The sequence below is a fragment of the Eptatretus burgeri genome, chromosome 16, assembly GCF_056783735.1.
Source record: "Eptatretus burgeri isolate ZD-2024b chromosome 16, Ebu_testis_v1, whole genome shotgun sequence".
NCBI lineage: Eukaryota > Metazoa > Chordata > Myxini > Myxiniformes > Myxinidae > Eptatretus > Eptatretus burgeri.
Window position 1 is genome coordinate 21,722,386 of NC_140976.1, and position 26,500 is coordinate 21,748,885.

Consider the following 26,500-nt stretch of genomic DNA (forward strand, 5'->3'; position numbering starts at 1 on the left):
TTGTTTAAGGCATTTCACCACAAGCTTTAGCTTTTTGGAAATACCCCTATACTCTGTGTCATACATATTAATAATTATTTATTTTTACTTAACCTTGTACAGAGTATTGAAAAAATTAACGGCTCATTCGTTCATTCATTCGTTTAATCAAGTAATATGGTTGAGTCAAGAAAGGATGGTGGGGTCTTGGGGTCAGAATTGGGAATGACAAGAGATGGCGGTGCACAGATTGCTTGAAGTCCTGGAGGGAAGACTGAGACAGAACAGCCCATGAAATTTGGTTCCATAGACGGGGGAAGCGAGGAATAAAAGAGTTGAGGTGGGCAGTCAGCCTGGATTTTGGAAGTTTAACCAGGAGGGGCTTACTGGAATGTGTGTGTGCATTCTGGAGTTGTTGAGGAGGGAACAGAGAGCAGACCAAGCAATATCTCGGATAATATAAGGTAGAAAGCTGGCAGAGAAATTTATTGTCCATTTATTCCACCACTCTTCCCTGGTGTGAATGGAGAGATAGACTTCCAAAGAGAACAGATTGTTGACATAGCAAGGCAGGAGAAGATGCAGATTGCGGTTGAGATGAGAGGATTGTGTGAAGCGGGACGTTGGAAAGGTGGAGAGTGGAGAGATGGCTTGTGATTGAGGGCAGTGAGGGAGTGTTGTGGACAGAGCAGAGCTGCAGATCACTACCATCGGCCTCGCTGCATGTAAAGGGATTTTGAGAAAGAACTAAAGAACTAAGGTGTCCATTATTTTGAAATACCTTGACAGTCCATGAACCATTTCCTGCAGATGGAGATTGGTTCAGTATGGCTGACAAGTCTTTTGGCAGATCTGCTCTCATTGCATGTGATTATTAAATTTCGGTGAGCAGACAATGTTGTGGATTATTGCTGGTTTTCCTGTCTGATACATGAATGGATGGATGGATAAATGAAGGATAGATGAATCAAAACAGGAGTCCATGAGGAAAAATTTTGGATGACAGAATCGTTTAATTCTAAAACGTTTGGATGATATATGTCGAGCAAAGCTCATTAAGTTTAAGGAATCCGATGGTAAAGAAGAACATTCGACACACTTGTGAAAGCCAGACAGTCCCTCCTGGTGTTCCAGGACGTAGATCAAACAAAGGACATAGTGTTTGTTTCCCAGTGTATGTGCGTTGGCAGAAAAGACAAAGCAAACCCCACCAATCCCTAATTGTTAATAAAGCACATTCATCTATCAGTGCGGAGAAGAACGTTTCACATTCCTGTTTATCGTTTATGCGGTCAGAAACTTTAATGTCTTAATGTTGAAAGGATACGAGTTTGAAATTTGGAGTCAGAGGGCTCAATTTGAAATGTATTCCTGAGCAGGCCGATAAATCTCATGTCCATTTATTCCAGCGTTTTATGCTTTGTGGGACACCCAGCTGCCCCACCCCCATGGAATCGTTGATATAAATGGATAAACTGAATGTGTCTTCCTCTCTGGTTGTGCGTGTCTGATACCCCTGGACAGAATGAATCAAATGTAAGTGAAGCCGAGAACACTTGTTTCCTCACCCTCAGCCTGTGCTGTCCTAATGGCCTCACTCTGCACTTCCAAACATATGTGCCTTCAGGTATGGTAGCTGCTCAATGTGGTGCTGGGGTTGAGAGAGAGAGAGAGAGAGAGAGAGAGAGAGAGAGAGAGAGAGAGAGAGAGAGAGAGAGAGAGAGAGAGAGAGAGAGAGAGAGAGAGAGAGAGAGAGAGAGAGAGAGAGAGAGAGAGAGAGAGAGAGAGAGGGAGAGAGAGAGAGAGAGAGAGAGAGAGAGAGAGAGGGAAAAAGAGAGGGAGACAGAGAGAGAGAGAGAGAGAGAGAGACAGAGACAGAGACAGAGACAGAGACAGAGACAGAGACAGAGACAGAGACAGAGACAGAGACAGAGACAGAGACAGAGACAGAGACAGAGACAGAGACAGAGACAGAGACAGAGACAGAGACAGAGACAGACATTGGGCTTGGTGCAGAAGGAAGGGGGAATTGTGAGATTGGGGTGGAGGGAAGTTCGATTGCTTGTAAACTAAATATTTCAATCAAATTGATTGTCATTTGCAAAAATTATGTGAAAGACATAATTGCTGTACAGTTTCAATTACACTGCGCATTTGCTGCAATGATGGGTGCGTAAATTATAATTTGTGCTCTATGGAATGATGATGCTGGTAATTGCAAACCATGAGCTTCATGTCCGAGAATATTTGCAGTCATTAATGAAAAGTTATTTTGCCCTTCCATCGTTAAATTTTAGTCTAGACCTAGAGGCATGCACACTCGCCTTCGAACCATGTCGCCTGGGATTGAACTATAAACCACCACCCTGGTGCTTTGCATGAATGGTGATGTGTCGATGTGTGCACCGTCGCTTGGATGGACATTAAGCTGGGTATCCCGTCTCACGGCATTAGTTGCTGGATGAAGGCTGGCACCCTGAACAAATTGCAAATTCCTGCCAGCATCAGTCGAGTATCCTGCATCAGAGTGACGACCCATTCAGGATTGTAATCCTTGCCAAGGAAATTGCTTCGGCAGAACCAACACTACATAGAGTAGAGATGCGGTGCATGATGATGATCGTTGAACTTTGTCTCTGCACGAATAAGCAGATTGTTTGTTTCTCAAACAGCAATATTCTTAACGATAGTTTATTGATTGTACAGTATTCTGTTATTTAATTACCTCACTTAGTTTGTTAATTGTGTAATCAAAATTAATGACAATGATATACAGTACACATCTTAAAGCTTCTGTAAGTGTATTCTCATGGTGTTAAGATTAATTTAAGACTATAAATTATTGTGATTATGATAATATTAGGGAATAACAATAAAGGAAACAAGAAAAAGAGCAATCAGAGATTGTAAACCATCGCCAGGACTTCTTTTGAGTGGTGTATTTTGTAGGTTTTAGGGTAAATCCAATATGGCTGCCAAACCATGTGACCTATATCATATGTGTGAACCTTTTGTTCCTCATGGACAGGTGGTCATACGAGTAAAGTTTTACCTCGATTTGTTCAGCCACTTCAGAGAAGAAAATTTTTGAAGGTTTTTTATTTTTAAACAATGACTGCCGAATCACGTGACTGATGACGTCATTACTTTTTTTTTCTGTGGACCATTTTATCCCTAGATGACCCTCAAAATTTTTCACACTGATCGGATGTGGCGCTCTACATATGCAAGTATGACGTCATAACGAGGGCACCTATGACATCATAAAAATCACACTCATTCCCCATGAGGATTACTTGCTGTGTGCCAAGTTTCAATTTTTTCCTTGGTGTTGTTTTAGTGATACAGAGGTCCAAAGTTTTTTAGTTTTTCCCATATGGTTGCCACACCACGTGACCTTTGATGTCATAATTATCAGTAAAACATTCTACATGAGTAGACACACCAGTGGTGAAAATTTCGTCTCAATCTGACAAGGGGTTGCAGAGATAAACACGAAAGTTCTGTGCAGACAAACACAGACAAACAGACAGACAAACAGACAAATGAAAAATCGTGCTTAGCACGACACTTGGCGAATTAGTTGACCTTTCCGTGTGGTGGTCCAAGCTGTAATGTCATGGAATGTGTGGTGTTTATTTGTTCGTACATTAATAAAATGATGCGACGTCACAAATAACAATGATCAGGCGCGCGTTGTCATGGTAACGGCAGCAGATTGAAAATTTTCACAACTCATTTAAAGCCACCATGTGACATTCAACAACTTATCATCGGTGCTTGTTGCCTTCATTCTGATCGTAGAAAATATTTTAAAATACCAAGGAACATTGCTTTTCAACCAGCTTTACGATCCCGTTATCAGGTTTGAAATATGTTGTAAAACAAAAATATGTATTTTATATGTGTTTTTCATGTTTTGGGTGACCCTGACCTTGACCTTGGGTCAATTTCGATCAAACTTTGTACACATTTTAATATTACATGCATAAATAGACAGTATAAGTTTCAATATAATAAGTGCAAAACTTTGAGAAATAGCCATGTGTAATTCACAAAATTCCCCATTGGTTTATAATGGGCGATAATGTAAAGTGATGCAGCATCCAGATCCTGATCTTGAACATCACCAAAAGTCACATATCTTTTTGCACTGTGGATTTCTATGAGCTGTTAAAATTTCATCCAAATCGGTTAAGAATTGTGACTGTAGAACGAATAGAATTTTTTTATAAATCATGCCAATAGCTAAAAACTTTGATGTCATACGCTTGCGAAAACTGTGCATAATTTGTACTAACATTTTAAAACATTTAGATATTCCATTGAAGTTTGTTTTGGCATCAACAGGAAGTCGCTACGACTTCCGGTCACTGAGTTATGTCCAAAAATGTGTTTTCACGTTGTGTGACGTCACGTCGTGACGTTTAGTCCGATTAAGACGGGGTTTGGACGCGGGCCGTCTCAGGTGGATTGCCTATCAGGTGTAAAAATTTAAGAACGACTGGTCCAGCCGTTTGGGCTGTAGATGACCGGACAAACAAACAAACCAACAAACGGGACAGACCAACATACTTGACAAAATCGAAGATTTCGCCAAGTAACAAACAGACAAATGGACCCAATGCAATACCCTTTCCTCTGGCAAGGGTAATAAGAATTTTGCAAAAAGCCACCTAATATTGTTGCGGATTTGGAAACCTTGTGCACACAAACAGCCAGAGTCCCTAAGCTTAGTTATTTCGATAAGTATGTGTACAGTTAGAATCCATCCCCTTCTGTCTAATGGGAATTACATGTGTGCGCCACGGGGTTTTTTAGCAAGGTTTTTTACAACAACTTCAACAACAACCACGCCCATCTTCGCTTCTTCACCATCGGCCTTTCCCACGCGCATGCGTGTCAAGCACAGCCGTGGGCGGAGTCCAATGTGCCAGGCGGGGTTTCCTTGGACGTTGGCATCTTGGATTTCGCTCCAAATACAGGCATGGTGCCCCTCTCAGCCAATTGGAGAGGTGCGAGCACGTCTGCTGCCTCTCGGCCAATGGGGAGCCAACGCAACTTATTGCTGCTCGACTTCCTGGTCGAGGGGCGGAGACATGAGCATCTCCCCCCGACCAATCTCGGACGGCCGGGAGATCGCCCGATATGCCTGTCCAATGAGGGGAATGACGCGAGACGGATCCCTCCCACCTGTCAAGAAAAGATATTATCGTGTGGGGGCGACCCAGTGAGAGAGTCGGAGGGTTCGTTGGTTGAGGCTGAGAGAGTCTTCCCGCCGTGAATCGCCTGCCTGCGAGCCAGAGGAGAATCGCTTGCCTGCCTGCCTGGCTGACTTGCTTTGCTTGCCTTGTCACCTGTTTTTGCTGGTGGAGCGTGCCAGCGCCCGACACTATTCTCCGTACCTGGTGCTTGGAGCGGCATTGTGTTGCTGGTTCAAGTCCCGCCAGGCCCGATCGTCGAGAACCGCACGAAGCGGGAAGGTCCAAGCCAGACTCTTACCTCCAACTCACCTTCCCTCCGAGCTGGGGGTATCAATAAAGGCCGCGGCCACCATTTCTGTGTGTGTGTGTGTGTGTGTGTGTGTGTGTGTGTGTGTGTGTGTGTGTGTGTGTGTGTGTGTGTGTGTGTGTGTGTGTCCATGGGCCCCGTCTGTTAAGTAGAGCTGTTTAAGTGTTTTCTTTTCATTGTAAATTGCATTTCTTTAGTATTCGGTTAACTCTGCCTTTTGCATGTTCCCCTGCCCCATTATAAATAATATCCCTTTTGTTAAATGTTCCAGCTCATTTCTGTGTTTCTTTCATTGGCTTAGCACGGTGTGTGTTGAGAAATAGTGAGGCAGTAAATTGTTCATTTGGACCGACAGGCCTTGGTAACCTCCGCTCGGGTTACACACGGTTCGGGCACAGTAACGGCTCGTCTCATTTGAGGTCTGTCGAGGGTGTGAATTCCCTGTTAGCTTTGCCGCGTGGGTAATTAGGTATATTGAAGTTTGGCAATTGACCCTACCCCATGCGGTCGAATTATTGGCAATTCATGGTCCAGTGAGGGACCCGTGCCTTTCGGACTTATCCGAGGGTCACGACCTAAATTCCGGTGTGTTCGGTGGAGCCGACTCTACTGCTCTCTCTCGCGGTCGTGCTCGCCACCGATACCCGGCCCCGCAACAATATTACAATACAATACAACTGTAAAAGCATCATCCAGTAACAACTACAGAATCACCATTGTGTACATCATGCAGTAGAAACTGCACATGCACCATGCGGTGTCCACCCAATGACACAGATCATTATCAGAACCGGAGAGAACCCAGGAAATTATGTGTGTGCTTTGCATGCAGGTGGGGAAAATGAAAAGCCAGAGATACTTGTGAGGCAGGTAGGTGGACCACAGGAGCAGCTGGAATCCCAGGTTTCAAATTGCATTTTCTCCTACGGTCCAAGTCCTCAAGCCAAAGAGACGTCACGCTTGGTTACTGGGCAGGGCGCCGTCATTCGCTCCTTTTCAAACAAGTCCATGCAGGTACATGTTCGGGGGCATCTCTGCACCTGGCACTGTTTGTCGCATGTGTGTTGGATGTAAGTACTTCTGACGAGGCCTGTCATTTCCCTCATAAAAGATTCTCGTCAAATTTCAGTCTCCCATGAGAAATGAATCGGCTTTTGGAAAGGTTCATAAACTCCATATTGTCACATTGTTGTAGGTTCACACCTTCACTAACTCTTCATACCACTTTATCTTTTTGGCAGATTTTGTTTTTTTTTCAATTTATGTTGCCTTCACATTTTCTGAAACAAGTTGGTTCACCGACAGGTTCTTTTCGCTGATGGAACAACCACATACTGTCCACCGGTGGAGGAACAAACGATAAATGGATTCTCAGACATGGGTCTTCAGCTTCTGCATGGAAAAGAGAGCAATACCACAGAAGGTCTGCACAAGCAACGTTGGATTATCCAGCGATCGATACGTTCGGGATTAATATAGGTTGGAAATAGGTAGATGGAAGATTTTAGATGTGACAAAATGGAAAATGAGTAATTGCTAATAATACTTGTACACTGATAGGTTATATATATATGGGAATGTTGGAGAATAATTTTATCTAATTGGCTCCAGGAAGTCTAATCCTCTTCCTCTTCTTATTGCTTTACTTCTTCTTCCGTCATATGCAGCACATGGCTGTAGCTTGTCATCATTTTAATGAGGTGGAGCTGTGCTGCTGATGCAGTGCCCCCTGTAGGTTAGAGCAGGAATTTGTACTTTGTTCATGGTGCAGGCAATACCTCACCTACGCTTCACAAAGGACACCGTGGAATATTTAACGCCCAGCAAGTAATGCCAGCAGATGGGACGCGCAGTTAATGTCCATCCGATGGACGGCACTCACATCGACGCTTTGCTTTGAATATGAAACACCAGAGGGAGAGCTTATAGCTGAGGTCGGCTTTTAAACCCAGGCAAGACATAAGCAAGTGGGCATTCCACTAGTCTAGGCTATCATGCTAGCCTAAAGTCCTGTGTTGCAAACACTTTTTGCACGGTGTTGTTTCCCTGAGAGAAATAATTTTCATCAAACCATAGAGTCACGCAGGTGCATTGATGCCATTCCACGTACCGACTATGGGACATATACTCTTAGCTTGGAGTGGTTTACAAACTACAGAATCTAGCTGAGAACGCAGTTTCATCTGTCATACTGGATCAGTTACCCCGCTCACATAAAGCAAAAAGCGGGGTAAAACAATTGGTTCATTTTGTCCGTCTGTCTACAGACATCAGTGTATGATTGAGGAACTACTGAATTTCAAATGAATTTTACATTTTGAACACTGCAAAACATCAATCGGAACATAAATCGGAACAGGAACCTGCAGTTTAGCAGTTCTTTGGCTCGGAATTTAGCAAATGATGTAGAATGTCATCCAAAGTGTGCATGCACACAGAGGAGAAAGGTTTGGTCTCTGCCTGTCTGGCAGTCAACCAAAATTGAAAATCATTCCAAACAGGAAACTTACTGTTTTTAGCGATGTCGTAAAGAACACGAACAGCAGGCACGAAGAACTAATGTAACATGTTAAATAAGGAGGTGTAAAAGACGGTGCATCAACGGCGGTAAACTGCTGAAAAAGGGTTGTTTTTTTTCCTACAGCCTTTAAAACCTCTTTTTTTTCAATTGAATTATATACTTGAACACTGTAGAACAGAAATCGCCTTGTTGGCACTTCTAAAAACTTCCAGTTTAGCAGTACTTGGACGAAATATTCATGCCCTGAAAGCAGAGGAACTGTGAGATTTAGCATTCAGGCAAATATGGTGGTACCTAGCCATGTCTGTTTAATGCAAAACGCAAAGCAACCGTTGAAAAGACCCTTCCTATATCCTTTTTCTCAAGACTGCACAGTGTAAGGTGTTCTATGAACTTTAGTTTGTTGTTTTTTCAATTACCAGTACGTGATGTCAGAAGCTTACGATGAAGGAGTTAATACAATCAAGGAGGAAAGAACATTTGCAAGGGCAGCACCTCTGGCTTACATGGTTCATTCAAACTGGCAAACAAAATCCAGAGAGCTAACTTTTGGTCTGACACAATAACCCTATATATTTATTTTGGTTGATTACTTGCTTGTTTGCTTATTTATGTATTTTGGTTTGTTCCAGTGATTTCAGGTTTATAAAGGAGCTTGTACATTAATTACATGTAAGACAAAGACATGAGTTGATGTCAGCATATACTTGCATCGAGGATAAGGACATGACTAGCCAATGGACAAATCAACATAAACTCGAGAATTCATAGAACACCTTACCCCATGCAGTCTTTTAAAAAGGACATACGAAGGGCCTTTTAAACTCTTGCTTTCCGTTTCTGAGCACAATCTATATTTCCCACCAGCCGCGATTTTGTCTGAATCTTGATATTCCCCAACCCTGAAAGCACAAGTGGCACATTTGATTGGTCGAGATGTCATATAATGATTTAATATTTTGTCCAAGTAGTGCTGAACTGGAGGTTTTTGGAAGTGCCAACAAGGCGATTTGTGTTCGACAGTGTTCAAGTATATAATTCAATTGAAATTTAAAAAAATAAAAAAATTGTAACCTTGCAGAAGAAAAAAAAACTTTTGGGAAGTTTACTGCCATCGATGCACCGTCTTTTACACCACATTATTTAGAAGGCAAGATTGGAGATTTAACAAGTTAAATTGGTTCTTCCTGCCTGTTTGTGTCCTTTATGACATTAATACAAACGGTCCGTTTCCTGTTTGGAATGATTTTCAATTTTGTTTGACTGCCAGACAGAGACAGACTAAAACAATCACCCTACTCCTCTGTGCACATGCACGCTTGGGATAACATTCCACACAATTTACTAAATTCTGAGCCAAAGTACTGCGAAACTGCAGGTTCCTGTTCTGATTCATGTTCCGATTGATGTTCTTCAGTGTTCAAAAGATAAATGAAGTAGTTTGAATCCTCGATCATTGACTGACGTGTGCAGACAGACAGAGTGAACCAATTGTTTAACCCCGCTTTGTGCTATGTGCACGGCATAGAAATTAGATTTACGCCTTCAATCACAGCAACGTGAGCAACAGGTTCATTTTGCAATTCCTGCAAAACAGGTTCATGCAAAACAGGATAACAGTTTCCCTTCCTTCCTTCCCCAGCGGTACCACTCACCGATAACCAGAGGAGCACATGGATAACGACCACCTCGACAGGTCGTGTCATTGCAATACGTGGTCAGAAAATCTTGTCTCTTCGGCCTTTGGAAGTTATTAGGACAGCAGAGCCTGGGGGAGTTTGTGAGAATTCTTCCAGTGGACAACAAGAAACCGTATGTAGTTCTTATTCAACAGGATACTTTCAGATCGCCATGCATAAATATTTTGAGGCTGAGGCGATAGTATTTTTTGGATTGTATTTTGAATTTTGAGGCTATTGTAAATACATTGTATGAATCACACAGGGCAACCTTTAAACATAGGGGCAATGCCCCTGGGCGCTCACCCTGTAATGGCTGGATAAAATAAGCTGGGAACCACTGGTAGATATGGATGACCCACAAAATATGTAACTGAGAAGAAATTAAATAGCGATGGATTTTTTTTTTTTGTAATGCCATAAACAAACTTTGGTACATCATGGGTGATAACGGTTGTGGTCAAGTTTCATCGAAATTGTGTGTGGTTTCAGAGAAGAAAGCAAGTACACATTTTGGGGGGAATCCCCCCCCTCCCGTAGAACCCCTTAGACCCCAATTATTTTCATGTCATGAACAAACTTTGGTACATCATAGGTGATCAAGGTTGTGGTCAAGTTTCATCAGAACTGCATGTGTAGTTTCAGAGAAAAAGTTGCAAGTATTTGTGGACGGACGGACGGACTGATGGACAGACCATGTGCCATCCCATAAGTTCCCCGGAACTACATTCCAGGTGAGATAATAATTGACACCACCAGATTGTGATGCCATCTGTAAATTCCGAATGAGACAGGGCAAGCTGATAGCACACAATCTAAATTAGCAACACCATTGCCACAGTCATTGCACCCTAAAAGTTTAAATGGTCTCTTCACTTTGCCAAATTTCCCCCCGTTGGGAATACTAGACGTTCACTGTGTTCATTCCAAACGAGGAACTGTTCCAATGACTAGTTTTACAATTTCTACTCCGTCCAACCACATCGACCCAATTTTAGTCCCCTTTTGTGTTGCCTTCTCACAACGTCTGCTTTGCATTCTCTTTAACTCGCATATTCCTTTTCTCTCCTCATTACTCCATGACCTGACTATATAATTATACCTCATTATTTTGCTCTTTTTTTGCTATCACACAAAATCTTTTTTAACATCTGCCTTTTATTCTCACTCTGCATTCATTTGTTAATCTTTCTCCAATTCTGATTCTTTCTATTATTTTCTCTTCCACTTTTTTGAGCCTCCCTTTCTGGGTGTTTTTATAAGTATTTTTTTTTTAATGTGCAGTCAAGGTTCATGGAAGAGCTCGAGCAAAGAACGGATCAGGACACAACATAACAAAAGGAACAGCAGAAGGAGAAGGGGGAAATGCCAACAACAGGGCAGAGGGAGAAATAGATGGAGACAGACAAACAAGGGATGTGGGTAAGGATGAGGGTTAGGGAAGAACGCAAGTGGTGGATGGATATAGAAGAAAAATTTTGGGAGGAGTGGGAGTGGTTTAATGGGTGAAGAAAAGATCATGGTTTTGGATGGGGGATGATTTGAGATGGTGGTGACCAGCTGTCTTGAAGACCTGGAGGGAAGAATGACATTGAAGAGTGTGTGGAAGTTGGTTCCACGGGAAGGAAAAAAGAGGAGCAAATGAGTGGAGGTGAGCAGTGTTTCTGTATTTTGGCAGTTTCACTTTGCGAGGGTTGCTGATGGACTGCATGCGTCCTGCAGATACTTGGGTGGGATCTGGATCCAGATCTTAACCGAAATTGAAGCAATTCATCATTGGCAGACACCCAACCTGTCCACCAGGTTTCATCCGAATCTGTCCATAACTTCTTGAGATATTGTGCCATATAGAGATATAAAATATCGCTTTTGACCCTGTCTCTCATTGGTGGAGAATCATATAAGGAATTCTAAGATCTGGATCTGATTCCAGAACTTCACCAAAATCTCATAAATTCTTTCTCCTCACACACTCAACCTGTCCACCAAGTTTTGTCCGAATGCTTCCATAACTTTTTGAGATATCCTCTTCTGTCTGTCTGTCTGTCTGTGAGCAAGATATCTCATGAGGTTATGGACAGATTCAGACGAAACTTGGTGGACAGGTTGAGTGTGTGATAAGGATGAATTGCTTTTGGTGTGGATCCGGATTTGGATACTATAGTTTTAAAATTGTTTCTTCACAATTGAGAGAGGGCCAAAAACGATATACTGTACTGTACGAGGTCCGTCTAAAAAGTAACGGGACTGACTTCACAGAAATTTTATTCCAAAAAATATATTGAAATCACAGCTTGTCCCCTTCAAAATAGTTTCCCTCCAGTCTCACACACTTGCCCATCCTCTTCTTCCACGCTTCGATGCACCCCCTGATGGCTTCTTCTGGAATCCTCCGGAGCCCCATTGTCACGGCCCTTTTGATGACCTCCACATCAGGAAATCGGGTCCCCTTGATCACCCCCTTGAGCTTGGGGAATCGGAAAAAAATCACAAGGGGCCAAGTCTGGAGAATACGGGGGTTGCTCCAAAGTTGGCACGTTCCTCTCCGCCAGAAACTGTCGGATGCTCAGGGCACTGTGAGCAGCGGCATTGTCATGGTGGAGCACCCAGGCGTTGTTCTCCTCCTCTTGTCCTGGACTGATCTCATGAGGCGCCGGAGGATCTCCTTGTATACGTATTGATTCACTGTTTGACCCTGTGGTAAAACTCGAAGTCGACGATGCCCTTGATGTCAAAAAAACGTGATGAGCATCACCTTGACGTTCGACTTCGACATCCTTGCTTTCTTTGGTCTTGGTGATGCCAGACATCCACTGATGACTCTGCCGTTTGGTCTCGGGATCGTATTCGAATATCCACGATTCATCGCCAGTAATGACTCCCCGAGCAGGTCTGGATCGTCCTCGAGGAGCTCGATAATGTCTTGACAGACAGTGACTCTTTGCCGTTTCTGGTCCTCGGACAACAGCCTGGGGACCATCTTTGCACACACCTTGCGCATTTCGAGATTTTCAGTGACGATGCTCCAGACAGTGTCCTTGTTGATGGAAAGTTCCTCAGCAATCATCCACACCGTGAGTCAACGATCTGCGCGCACCATCTGCTTCACACGCTCGATGTTGTCCGCCGTTCTGCTCGTTGAAGGTCTTCCAGACCGTGGATCGTCTTCAATCTCCTCCTGTCCCTCTTTGAACCTCTTGTGCCATTCAAATGCACGTGTACGTGACATTTCTTCCCCGTAGACTTGCTACAGCATTGCGAAGGATTTGGAACGTGTTTTGCCAAGCTTGGCAAGAAACTTCAGATTGGCTCTCTGCTCATGACTCATCACGTGACGACTCAGACGAGACAACGTGTAAAGCACGACCTGTAAAAAATCACACAATGAGCGCAGTCAACCATCACCAATCATATATATATATATATATATATATATATATATATATATATATATATATATATATATATATATATATATATATATATATATATATTATATATACATACATGTTGCTGGAATGTTGCGAAATACTGTGATGCAACCCGTTCATTCAGGTTGTGTAAGTGGAGCACACAGCAGGCTCAGTCCCGTTACTCTTTAGACGGACCTCGTATAGCACGATATTTCAAAAAGTTGTGGACGGGTTATGATAAAAATTGTGGATGAGTTTGGTGGGTGATAAGAACAAGCCGATTACATTTTGGTTAAGATCCGGATGCAGATCCAGCCTCTGAATGGGATACAAAACATAAAGTGTTCATCCTGGTGGAGGTATGCACTCTACCGAGTGCCATTCTAGTTTGCAGATGGAGTTCTCGCACTTAGTGCTGAACAGACTGAGAGTGTACATACTACATCGCATTGCAACACGTGACGGGATATGTTTGTACACATGATTCCTCCTTGCCAGAGTTGTTTGTACCCAGTGTAATTTGGAACGAGACCTTGCACAGCCATCATGGAACTCCCGTTGGGGACAAGTTGTTTGGATAGGAATGTCACAGACAGAAGTCCTCCAAGGTGCCAATGCAAAACGACAGATAATCTTGTTCAAGCAGTAATGGTTCTACTTTGTGTCTATGAAGACATTTGTCCATTGCAATCGCTATTTTAATCTATAAGCCCCAGTATATTATAATTCAATATAAGTAGTTGTAGTCTTGCTCTTTGTAAGCACATTGAACCATATGCTTGCCAAATCTGTAAGACTCCCAAGATGATGTGTGACAAAGAAATGAAGGAATAAATAACTTGCATTGAATGAATTATGTTAATAATTGAAATGTGTATTTTACATGGGACCTTTGAACATTTTGCCACAGGTGGTGATGAAAAGAGAAGACGGTACGGTGATTGTACTTGGAGAGAGCTGCGTTGTTGACCATGGCGACGGCACACGCATCACCACATGTGCAAAGGACGTGCATAGCATGGCAGGTGAAGGATTTGTTGCAAGAGGATAAGCATCGAAAGGAGAATGAGTACAACATTTCCCTTTCAAAAGCCTGCTCTGATTTCTTCTTCGTTCATAGCAGCACTAGGCTGCGAGGTAGCATCATTGGCTGAGGACATAGCTGCGCTGCTCATGCAATGCCCTCTGTTGGTTGGGCCAGGAATTTGGAATTTGTTCATGGTGCCGGGAATGGCTCGCCTACTGTTCGCGAAGTACACAGTGGGATCTTTATCGTCCACCAACGAATACCGGCAGATGTGGCGCCTGTTTAATGTCTATTGGAGGGACGGCACGCACGTTGATGAATCACTCCACCTGTGAAACACCGGGATGACAGTTTATAGCTGGGTTGGGATTTTAACCCAGGCTCGAGAGCTTTTAGCTGCTGCCTGCTATTCGGATAGCCTGGTTATTGCGTTCATGTGGTGTTTTGCGTTGCATTTTCGAATACAGTCTTGAAACGACACAGTCTCTTTGCCTTTCGTATTAACAGGGGTAGTAATGAAATCAGTGACTCTGATGAGGGTGACGGTGATGACAGTCATGACACTGGCGGTAGCTATATTTATGGAACTCTCAAATACAGTTGACGAAGCTGTTGTAAAGCGGAGCAGCTAATTAATGCTATATAATAGTTTATTTGATCACTGGAAACAATTTTATTAAGCGAGAAAATAATCTCAGAGAGAATTCTTGCTGTTGCTTTGCCGTACCCTTTATGTCCGAACGTTTGATTCAGGAAACTATGTTTAAAAAAAAAAAATTAAAATTTTAATTACCGATGGTCACGGTCTGCTTAACTTGGGGACATTAGGGCAAAATGTACCAATGATGGTCCACTTTGCTCAGCGGAGGAAAACGGTGGCATGACACTGTCGAAAGACATTAACGTGTGAGAAACAGTGAATGGAAGATGGAAACGATTCTGGATGCTCCGGGTGTTTGAATGATTTACCAAGTCCAACTCCACTTTTGATGAAGTCTGTAAAGACATATCATTTTCCTAAATTCAGAACAATAACTGTAGGTGAAGACGTATTCATGCCTCTCAAATGTCAAATCCTTTTTTGTACACCAACTTGCCATCTGAAAATGAAGCCAAACCATTGACCGTATAAAATTAATTCACCATTTCATTGCTGTGCATAAAGGCATTTGTATAGTCATCCACAATTTGCTGCGAGACAAATCACAGCAGTCGTAACAATGTTGCGGTCGTTACATGCCTCGTGATGTAAACATCTCACCTCATGAATTGCTGCTGTAGCTGCAATGTGTGTTATTTTTGCCATTGCCGAAAGGTCGGTGGTCTGTCTTCTTCCACCATCCTTTCAGGTCTTGCACCCTCTGCCTTCTCCGTGCTCCCGAGGTTTCTGCAGGACACACATGATCCACCGGCAACTCCCTCATAGTGAAACTCTCAAAATCCAGAATCACTGCTCACCTCCACTTATTTGTTCCTTTCTTTTCCTGCCTGTGGAACCAACTTCCACATTCTCTTCAATCTCATACTTCCCTCCAGCTCTTCAAGACAGCTATTCACCACCATCTCAGATCATCCCCCATGCCCTTTTGTAGATCAGGGCAGGAATTTTGAATTTGTTCAGGGTGCCAGCAATGGCTCGCCTACTCTTCTCAAAGGACACCGTGGGGTCTTTAACCTCACTAACTCATGCCAGCAGATGGGACGAAGGTTTAATGTCAATCCGAGGGATGGCACACGCATTGTTTCCTCACCCTGCCTGCGAGACACCATGGCAGTTTGAAGCTGGGCCGAGATTCCAACACACGGTAGACGGCTCAGAGGTGAGTCTACATAACTCTGAGTCGAGGCCATCTTGCCAGCCCATGGTTGCAGAAGCAGGGATCCACTTCACCCTGGTTTCCCAATGTGTCAACTGTAAGTTCAAACCATTGGCCTGATACATGAGAGCAAGTGATTGTGCATCAGATGCCCTTTGTTTTAAATTTAAAATGTCTGGCACATTCCTGAAAAACAAACAAAATATATCAACTACAATGATACCAAATGGACCTTGCTTATTGTGGAAAACTATATTGCATGTATGGGCACTTTTATATCGCTAAGATGATGTTTGGTTCTTGGCCCTCATTGAAATACAGTATTTGCCATTTGATAGCATGCTCGTGTTTACACATCCAATTGCCCCATGAAAACAGATTGAAAATATGAAGCAAAGATGAAAGACACAGACCATTGACCTTTTATGTAGTCAGCTGTGCTTTGATGTAATCGGCCTTTTATGTCATCCACCAGCCGACGGTCTCCTCGGGTTAACCCCAGATGGTCCCTTCGGGTGGGGGTGCCTGGAATGTCCTATCCATAAGAGAGGATGATCACCTGTCTCTGTTAACATCTGAGCTCCAGTGTTTGAACATCGGTATTGCAGCTCTCTCTGAGGTTGGAAGACCAGATAGTGGTGAGATCATGGCGGGTGGTTCGACTTACAACTGGTCTGGTCGCTCTGATGATTACCATGCCAACGGAGTTGCTGTAGCTGTGCCCAATAAGCTGACTCCCATGATAATTGAGGTAACACCGGTCAACGAGCGTATTATGAGACTAAGGATTCGTCACTCCTTGGGTGTCATTTCCTTTGTCTCTGTATACAGTTTGCTCCAACTTAGGCGAGTGATCTCACTCTGAAGGATGCATTCTATGCCGCTCTCAAATCTGTGGTTGATCAGTGCCCCCGTTGAGATACTCTTCTCGTCTTGGGGGATTTCAATGCATCGACTGGCACTAACAGGGATGGTTATGAGACATGTGTTGGTCCCCATGGGTCTGGAACGGTGAACCAGAATAGCACTAAGTTCCTTGACTTTGCAAGAAGTCGTGTACTTAGGGTGGCCGGTTTATGGTTTCAGTGCCCACCACCTCATCACTGGACTTGTTATTCCAACGCTGGTGGTGTGGCAAAGGAGATTGGCCATGTGCTCATTGATGGTCGCTGAAGGATGACTCAAAATTGCAGTGTCTGCCAGAGTGCTCAGTTCCTCAGTATCGACCACAGGCTTCTTGTTACAACTCTGAAGTTGCAGCTTAAATCCTGGAGAATGGTACCATCCCAGCTGAGGCTGGATGTTGGCAAGCTCAAGGATGAGAGGGGAGCAGAGGAGTTTACGAACAGGCCAAGTGGGGATTTTAGGGGGGTCATGGTGTTTTGGGGAATCCTAAAGAGTTGTGGAGTGCCTTGAAGACTACCATCCTTGATGTTGATGGATGTCTTGAAGCCCACCATCAGATGAAGAAGAACTTTGTCTCCCAAGGGACACTGGATACCATTGACCAGAGTCACAGGGCTAGGCTTAAACGCAGAGCTGAGCTGTTCAGGGAATTGACACGTAAAACTCTGCATGTGCTGAGGGTGGACAAGGAGGCCTACGCACGAGGAATTTGTGAGGGGGTAGAGCATCACCTGTGGTCAAGTGATTCTCGTCCTGCATAAAGGGGAATTCGTGCATTGCGTTGCTCCAAGCCTGTCCCTTGGTGTTCTGCAGTGAGAGAGGAGGGTGGTGGGATCTTGACAGAGGAGTCTGAGGTGAAGGTCCGCTGGGCCAGTTACTTTGAGCGTCTGTCCCAGACTGCCCCACCAGCTGTTGAGTTGGGTATCAGGGGTGTAACTATTCCTATTGCTGACCCACCAATCAACTGTGATCCACCTTTATTTGTACAAACACAGGCTGCGGTGAACCACTTGAAAGGGAGTAATGCTCCTGGGATCCGTGGCATCCATGCTGAACTTCTCAAGGCTGGTGGAAATGCTGCACTCAGGTCATTGCATGCAGTTTTGTGCTCTGCCTGGAACACAGGCATCATCCCAACTGATTGGAAGAGGGGCCTTGTTGTCCCTCTCAGGAAAGGGAAGGGTGATCGCCAGGACTGCAACAACTACCGAGGGGTGACGCTGCTCTCAGCGCCGGGCAAGATCTTTGCTCGGGTAATTCTTGAGAGGGTTCGCCACCATCTGCTTGAGCACCAGTACCCAGAGCAGTCAGGCTTAACACCAAAGAGGTCAACGATTGATCACATCCTTGTTCTTTGGATCCTGACCAAATTCGGCAGGGGCTGCTTGCAGCCGATATTGATCTCTAAAAGGCATTTGATTAATTGAATCAGGATGCCCTCTGGAGGATTCTCAGTCTTTTCTGGGTGCCCCCAAAACTGATCAATCTGATTTCTGAACTATACTCTGGTGCTGAGAGTGCTGTGAGTTGTGGTGGTTCTATGTGGACTTGTTCCCAGTTGGTGCTGGAGTTCTTCAGGGGTGTGTATTGGCCCTCATACTTTTCAGCACTTGTATGGACTGGATTCTGGGGATGATGTCAGAGAGATTAATCTGTGGTGCATCATCTGGGGATGTCAAGATCTCTGACCTTGATTTCGCAGATGACGCAGTCATCTTTGTGGTGATGCTGGGTATCATTAAAGGGGCCCATGAGGTGCTGAATCAGGAGCAGAGCCGCTGGGATTACAGGTTTCCTGGGTCCAAATTAAGATCCAGGCTTTCACTGACATTTTGGATGCTGCTATCTTGTCTGTACCTGTTTGTGGTGATAGACGTTGAGGTCATGGAGAGATTCACTTACCTTGGCAATGATATTCACGTCTCTGCATGTTTTAAACAGAAGTCAATAGACATCTGCGTCAGGCCTGGGGAGTCATGGATTCACTGGATCATGGGGTGTGACACTGTTGGGACCTGTGCCAGAGGGTGAAAGTCCGAGTCTTTAAGTCCTTGTTATTTCTAGTCTTACTCTAAGAATGTGAGACTTGGACTCTGACCAAGGATCTGTGATGGAGACTTAATTCCTTCAGTACCAGGTCTCTTCAGATAATCCTTGGCTATCACTGCTCAGACTTTGTGTCCAATGAATGGTTGCTGAGAGAGACTCAGATGAGTTGTTCCCTGTATTGTCCATGATTGTCAGCTGCGGCTGTTTGGACATGTGGCTCATTTTCCTGATGCTGATCCTGCTCATGAGATCCTCTCAGTGAGGGAGCCTTGTGAGTGGAGGAGACCAATGAGCAGACCATGTGCCTCGTGGTTACAGCAAGTTGATTGGCATCTCAAGGAGATGGGGATGGGCCAGGCGGAGGCCCATGGAGTACCAGCAGAAAGTGGACGCAGTGACGTGCTTCTCGAGCACATGCTCCCATATCTCACCTGTCCTGCCGTGCTTATGACTGTGTACCAGATTAAAACAGTGTGCATCAAACAAACTGGCATGTCATGTATCCGACAATTCCATCGTCTGTGTGACAGGTAATAGGACTAATGACCTTGCTTCTCCTGGCACCCATTTTGCAGCAACATCTGACCCCCTGCCAAAGATCTCGAAACAAGTCATGGTGGAGAAGGTTGGTTTTGCCATGCTGTTGTTTGACTGTGAAGATAGAGTCTGCACTGCGCTCACCGGAAGTGGCACCTTGCTGCGTGCCAGGCCTGAGGGCTCCTTCCAGGTAATTAACAGGGTGGTTTGCCAGGTTCAATTCTGCGTTTAAACTTTATTAGGCTTAATTAAGGTGTTATTACTCGAAAGATATCCGAAATATCATATTTCACGATCATAAATACCGTTTATATGCGAGATATGTCTGGCACTTGAAACGTCAGTCTTTTGACAGGCATGTGGATACCAGCTTTCACTTTTTCACTGATCGGGTGTTGCTATCTTGTTTGATGCTTGACATGCAGAAGTCGCTCATCAGGTGCTTAATATTACCTTTTCTCTAAGGTGTTCCCAGCCAACAGTTCTGGAAACCTTACGGTTCATGCGGACGGCACGGCCACGTACGTGCACTCCAGAAGACAGACCGCGCAGGCTGGCGAACATACTGGTCATCTCCATGGAATCTACACTCTGTGCCCAAAAGCACACGTCACTTGCGAGGCCATCGATTCAGATGGGAACATTTTTCGGGTATCTTCCATGTTTTGGGCCACATTTTATTGCTGCACGTCTGAGTCCCGTTCCACAAGGACATAAAAGCAAAGTAATATAAAGCTTAAAACGCTTTAGGATGGAAATGTGCTCGTATAAGTCTAAACCTCTCTAACCTGGTGTTGGCTTAATGGTTAGGGTGGTGGGCTTTGGATCCTAGGGTCCTGAGTTCAAATCCCGCTCAGCTGTTGAATTAATACCTGGTGGGGTTAACTCGACCTGCCATCCTTCCGAGATCAGCAAAATGAGTGCCAGCATCCTGGTATACTGTGTCGGAATGGTGACCCATCAAGGATTTTGCTCAATACCAAAGGAGACTGCTTAAGCAGCACCAACGCTCTGCACAGAGTATGGTCCCAATCTCCTCCTCTCTTGCAGAAATTTCTCATGAGATATGATGAAAACCTCATCAGATTTCTTATTACTCTCATGATAAAACATAGGCGTTTTTATTTTGTTTTAAATAAGGTCTTCCTATGTCATGGAGCATTTATTGTTCAAATTATTTTGTCCAAAAAATCGAAAAGACATCCATCAAACTCCTATTTACAAACGTGCCAGCCAAGTACTCACTGGAGGTAGCATGTAATTTGGGTCCTTTGTCATAAAAATGATAATTGTGCAGTATTTTTAGTGCCAAACATTCCCACTTTGCCTCCATCTGTTGTTGTCGACTCTGTGGCATCATTAATGGCTTTGCATTGCCAGAACACACCATCCACAGATGCTTTCTGAGTGCAATTAAAGAGTTTTCTCATTTACTATCAGCATGCTATGATTTGATGCTTAAAAGCTGACTCTACACATTAAACATGAAAGAAAGAATATTTTTCTCCTTTCTTTGGTGTTTATTCAGCTTTCTCTGTGTTCCGATGGCAGACTTGTCTGTCCTTGCTCCGTCCGATGCATTGTACTTCTGCCAGGTCCAATCTGATGGGAAGACGGCGGTGATTAAAGCAGGTGGCGACGGCTTGCAGGACGAAGAGTTTGAAGATAGAGAGAGTCTCACGTCCTTGAAGACGAAACGGCCAGAAAGTTACGGGGAGCACGCTCCCAGGTGAGGCCCCTGTGTGTGAATTGATTTAACATCACACAGGTCGTAATATTGGCATTGATGAAGTCACTCTCAAAGTAAATGATGCAACCAGACTTTGATCTGACATCGTTATTCTTTGGTCCAGATGTGCCACGGTACAGATATTGGGTACAAAGCAGCAGAGACAGAATGTTGTGGTGAACAACGTATTCATGAACAGCTGTTTCACCCACAGGGTACTCATCGACATAATTTAAATTTGCTTTAGTGGTACAGAATACATGTCTCGGTGGGATTACAAGAGTACCACACCAACAGGAAATTATGCAGGAACACCTGTGGCCGACCACGTCCATCTGATGGACCCACATCCCATTTACTTGAGTTGTATGTGTACGCGTGTTGAAATGCTATTCACATAATCTCTCAGTGTCGTTGACACGGCTATTATACAAGCCCATAGGCCCACATTTATGAAAGATACAAGTGATTATCAGTCACATTGCAAGCGGAAAGGGTGGAGCTGCCTCTCTTCTGAAGGATTTACTGCACCAGGTTGAAACTTTTTATTTGTCACATCCTTCTGGACATTGATGAAACATGGATGCAGAAAACTCAGAGACAATAACTACCTTTGAGCTGTCCCCAAATGTACCGTTTTGGTTTATGTCCTGTGGCCTGTAACTCATTACTCATACCGTTGGGCAGCTGCTCTGTCACATTTTGGTGGATTTCTGCTTTGAATATACAGTGGACTGTGGTTGGTGTGACTGCTTTGAGCTTCTAGTCTAGCTGCGGTAATTCAATGGCATTTGAGCATGAAGACTGGGTGAATGCTGTTACAAAGCGAGGCTCATGGCAGACACATTGGCCTGGAAAGAACTTGTGTTTATATCGTGTAATGTAAAGGGTTGCGTGCTCCCATATAATGTCAGGCCGGTTGCTCTGTTATTGATGCATGTAAACATAATTGGATTTGTTGATTTACTACTGCGTGTTCCACCATGGTGGCACATGACTAATATCTCCTTGCTTTGATTTTGTTGGCCAGACCTGAATGTGAGTGTTGTGGCGATGTCATTGATTGGCAAGTAGACGCAAACGGAAAATGAGAAAGCTTTTGAAAATGCAAAGCCCGTCCGCGTCCGCTTTGTATTCAAACTTCTTCTTCCGTATGCTAAATATGATTAAAACAGATTTAAAAAGTACCAAAAAAAATTTGACAATTTGAGGGGACCTCCACCTTTTGACCTCAAAAGTAATAGGCTTCAATGACCCAATTTGCAAACCCTGTTTAAATTTCAGGTCGATTGGATGAAAATTGACCATTTTATGCAACCTTGACCTTTTGATCTAAAAGAAAAACACAACAATCTGCTTCTAGCTTTTCATTGGTGAACCAATTCAATCAACTCGTATATAAATTCTTAAAATTTCATGTCAAAATTTTTTTTTGTTGTATACATTGTCGAGGCTCAAATGAGAGCTAACACACAACGCACAGCATGGGGGGCATGAGACAAGAGGGGCGGGAGAGGGAAGGACAAAACAGTGGGGAACAGAGACATTAGGAGATGTGTGGCAGGGAGAGGGATGGGAAAATTGCATGAAAATTGACGATTTTATGTTACAATGACCTTTGATCTTTTGACCGTTTTACCAAATTATTAATTTGTCTTCTTCATATTCTCATAATATAGCTTTGTTGAAAATTTGATGACAAAAGCTCATTATGATAAAAAAAAAGTTACAGTCCTGACACTCATACACACAAACACGTGATTACAGAAGCCCGTCTCCCACTGCGCGGGGGACTGGCGAATAAACCACATTCGTATAATTCAGTTGTTACTTCTGCCACCGAAGGTGGAAGGAGGTTATATTTTCACCCCTGTCTGTCCATTTGTTTGTGTGCAGGATATCTGAAAAAGTCGTGAACGGATTCAGATGACATTTGGTGGGCAGGTTGGGTGTGTGACAAGGACGAACTGATTCGATTTTGGTGAAGATTCTTATCTGGATCTGATAATTTTAAAACTTATTCTTCACCATTGAGAGATAGGGCCAAAAACGATATAGTACTGGAGAGCATGATATCTCAAAAATGTAATGGGCCCGATATGTTCTCGTGGATCAGGCATTGCGTGGCGGAGGTATGCGCTCTACCGAGTGCCCTTCTAGTTATTAATGCAGAGATCAAGAGTTATAAAATAGCTGAACAACTGGGTGGAGATTGGGTGAGAGATCAAGACAAACAATGGAGTAAAGAGGAATATGTGGACAAGGCAAGGAATGTATAGACAGATAGCAGAGTTAGTGTACATACATGGGCAGGACAATGGAATAAATGGACAAAAGACAAAGGAGCAATAAATGGACAAAGGCCCCATGAGCAAACATGACTGCATAAAATCATGTGATGGGTCCATATGATGCATGCTTATAGATATGACTTATTTGTAGGTTCTTCCTGATACATCCTGATTGGTCAGGCACAGAACTACTGAGAATGCAGGATGTGGAGCAGTTCTTGTCCAAATCAACTTGTGACCCATCGACGGTGCTCCTCCAGGAATCTTTACCTGATAACGCAGGTTCCTTTTGAGCATTTTATCACATGTATTGTTGTACCCTTCCAAAATCTCGATTTCTCATGGGATCTGATGAGATTCTCACCACATTTTCATTGTATCTCGTGAAAAATGCACATGGCAGTTTTACAAGGGTAAGAGCATAACCATGGCTGCCAACTGATCTTATGCACTGCACTGCACTCACTCCTATTCCAGCTGTGCAAAGTGTGACAGTACTGACACCTGAAGAAAGAAATTGGTCAACTAGTTGGCTTTCCCCTCCATTTTCTGAGGGCTTCACCTCTGTTGGCCTGCGCACACAGTCCGAAAGATGTATTCTTAGTCAAAAGGTATCCAAAATGTCATCTTGCTACAGCAGCAAAATTGTTTTGATGTAATAGCCAAAGTTTCGTTGCCAAATATGTCCTCGGTGCATATTCATTTCTCTTGTACTTCTCACCGTAAACAGGCAACGAAACTCGGCCTTGGTCTTAGTTCAGGACGAGGTCACAGGCTTGCCTCAGGCATATTCGCCTTTGATGCGTCCCGTCCTGCTTTGCCACCATCCTGCCCACCTGTCCTACACATTCGCCAGCTGCTCAGCTTTCCACGCATCTCACCGCAGCAACGCCATGACCTCCAGCTTCGTCTCAAGGTTACACACCACGTTTTTTGGGCCGTTGCTTGTTTTCATGATTGATATCACCATTGTTAAATTTTTTAGAAAACATTCTGATACGAGGAAAATGACTGGGTATAACTTTCAAGAAACCTTTTTCAGGAGTGCTCTGGCCTAATTACCTCCACCACCAAAGGTGGACAGAGGTTGTTTTCACCTCTGTCTGTTTGTTTATTTGTTTGTCTGTGTACAGGATATCTCAAAAGATTGTGGATGGATTCAGACGAAATTTTGTGGATAGGCTGGGTGTGTGACAAGGATGAAATTATTAGATTTTAGTAAAGATACAAATCCGGATATGAGAATTTAAGTGATTCTTCACCATCGAGTGATCGGGCTAAAAAAGATATATAGCACGATATCTCAAAAAGTTGTGGACAGATTCGGCTGAGAGTTGGTGCATGAGTTTGATAGGTAACAAGAACAAGCTGATTCTATTTTGGAGGTTCGTGTATACAATACATAAACTGTTCAGCCTGGTGGGGGTATGCGCTCCACTGAGTACCGTTCCATTTCTCAAGCATCTATTTTATTTATTTTTTTATTGAACTACCAAAGAACCCGTCCTTGCGTGCAGGATCATTTCCCCCAAATTGATATATTATATTTTAGAATGACTTGTAATACCTCCTCACACTGGGAGCAGCGCTATGCCATACATACTTACTTAAAGAGAATTGGGGTGCTCCTCCCACCCCTAAACCTCCAAGACTAATAAGTTTTCTTATCCCATAAAGTATTCCTGGACAGTGGACACCCCAAGTATAAGCAGCAGTTTTCAATGCATTTCTTCCAGCATTTCAGGAGTGCATAGAAGTCCACACATACAAACTGACGCTCGAGTTGTACTATGATATGAGTTCCCTTACAAGGAACTTCAATGCAGGAAGATGCCATTCGGCCCATCAAGCTTGTGCAATGGTTGCCAGCCTGTGGTTTGTGCTGTATAATTTTAAAATGCTGAGCATCAAGCAAGGAAGACTGCAGTATGTACCATTTTAAATGTCTTTGGTATGACTTGGCTGGGGTCGGGTTTGAACTGCCGCCATACCAGACTCTGAGTGGATGTTCTAACCATTACGCCACCGAGTGTGGTTAAATTATTGTTTTCAAGTTATGTGAGATAAATATGACTGTTGATGAGAAGCACTCCTCCAAAGATCTTTGGTGATGTCTTCAGTGGTCAAAACTAAAAATGGTGGTGAACAGTATGCTGAGACAATTGCAGTGTTTCACATAATTATATGAGACTTGAGTGACAAACTTGATGATGTACCATTCCATCCATCCATTTGGGACCACACTCTGTGCAGAGCGTTGGTGCTGCCTCAGCAGTCTCCTGAGCTATTGGGCACAACCCTGGACAGGTCCTCACTCCGACGCAGGATGTACCATTGTTGGCATTGAATATAAGAGTGGCTAGTTCCAGTTCCAAGCTGTTACACTATCACATTACCATGAAAGTTGAAAAATCATCGCTCGATTTTCTTCAACATGAACTTTTGGTGTTCATTGATAAAAAGTGTAGCTCTTGCTCCTTCACATTCTGACCCCATCCAGGATAAAGCCGTCAGATTGATTGACAGCAGCTCGCTTACCATCTCAGCCTTCAGCCTCTGCTTACAGTCGAGTGATTCCATCACTTTGTTTTATCGCTACTACCTTGGTTGCTGTTCTGCAGAATTGCATAGTATCATCCCTTCTCGAATAGTTCGCTCTTGACACTCGCTTAACCTCGACACGTCACCCAGACTGTTTCACCCTGCATACTTGTGGAATGCAGCGACACACATCCTCTTTAATTCCCCAGAGTTCAGGCTTTGGAATTACTTGTCGTTCTCAGTTTTTTCCTTCCACCAGCAACCTCATCGATGAACAGATGTCTCCTTCCTTAACTCATACTTCCTTACTTTGTTACTTTTTACTGTTGCATAAAGCCACTTGTTTGAGTATCAGCTTTTCCCCTCCCTGACAATGTCACAATAAATAAGCCAATAATTAAATAAATAAAAACTAGCATATTAACTCATGATTTCAGGAATGGTGTGTTTTCGTGCAGAGTTTCCATTCACCAAGCTAATGTGGAAAAGTTTATTATTCC

The 26,500-nt window shown here is 43.6% G+C and overlaps 1 protein-coding gene across 22 annotated transcripts in view; it reads left to right on the forward strand.

Moving 5' to 3' along the window:
- The window catches only part of SPAG17 (sperm associated antigen 17), a 140,616-nt gene that overhangs the window by 56,906 nt on the left and 57,210 nt on the right, over window positions 1-26,500 (forward strand). For 21 of the 22 annotated variants that reach the window (XR_015052136.1, XR_015052138.1, XR_015052137.1 and 18 more), the window contains 11 exons: window positions 1,504-1,606; window positions 6,323-6,504; window positions 6,796-6,913; window positions 9,654-9,823; window positions 14,014-14,128; window positions 19,478-19,629; window positions 19,905-20,090; window positions 21,035-21,168; window positions 23,611-23,741; window positions 23,937-24,070; window positions 24,190-24,375. Coding sequence is in view for 15 of the 22 variants with exons in the window: in XM_085858729.1 (XP_085714855.1) it covers window positions 1,504-1,606; window positions 6,323-6,504; window positions 6,796-6,913; window positions 9,654-9,823; window positions 14,014-14,128; window positions 19,478-19,629; window positions 19,905-20,090; window positions 21,035-21,168; window positions 23,611-23,741; window positions 23,937-24,070; window positions 24,190-24,375 (1,611 nt within the window). In the remaining 7 variants the exon portion in view is untranslated. The remainder of the gene's footprint in view (window positions 1-1,503; window positions 1,607-6,322; window positions 6,505-6,795; window positions 6,914-9,653; window positions 9,824-14,013; window positions 14,129-19,477; window positions 19,630-19,904; window positions 20,091-21,034; window positions 21,169-23,610; window positions 23,742-23,936; window positions 24,071-24,189; window positions 24,376-26,500) is intronic. The other variant, XM_085858736.1, reaches the window with a different exon arrangement.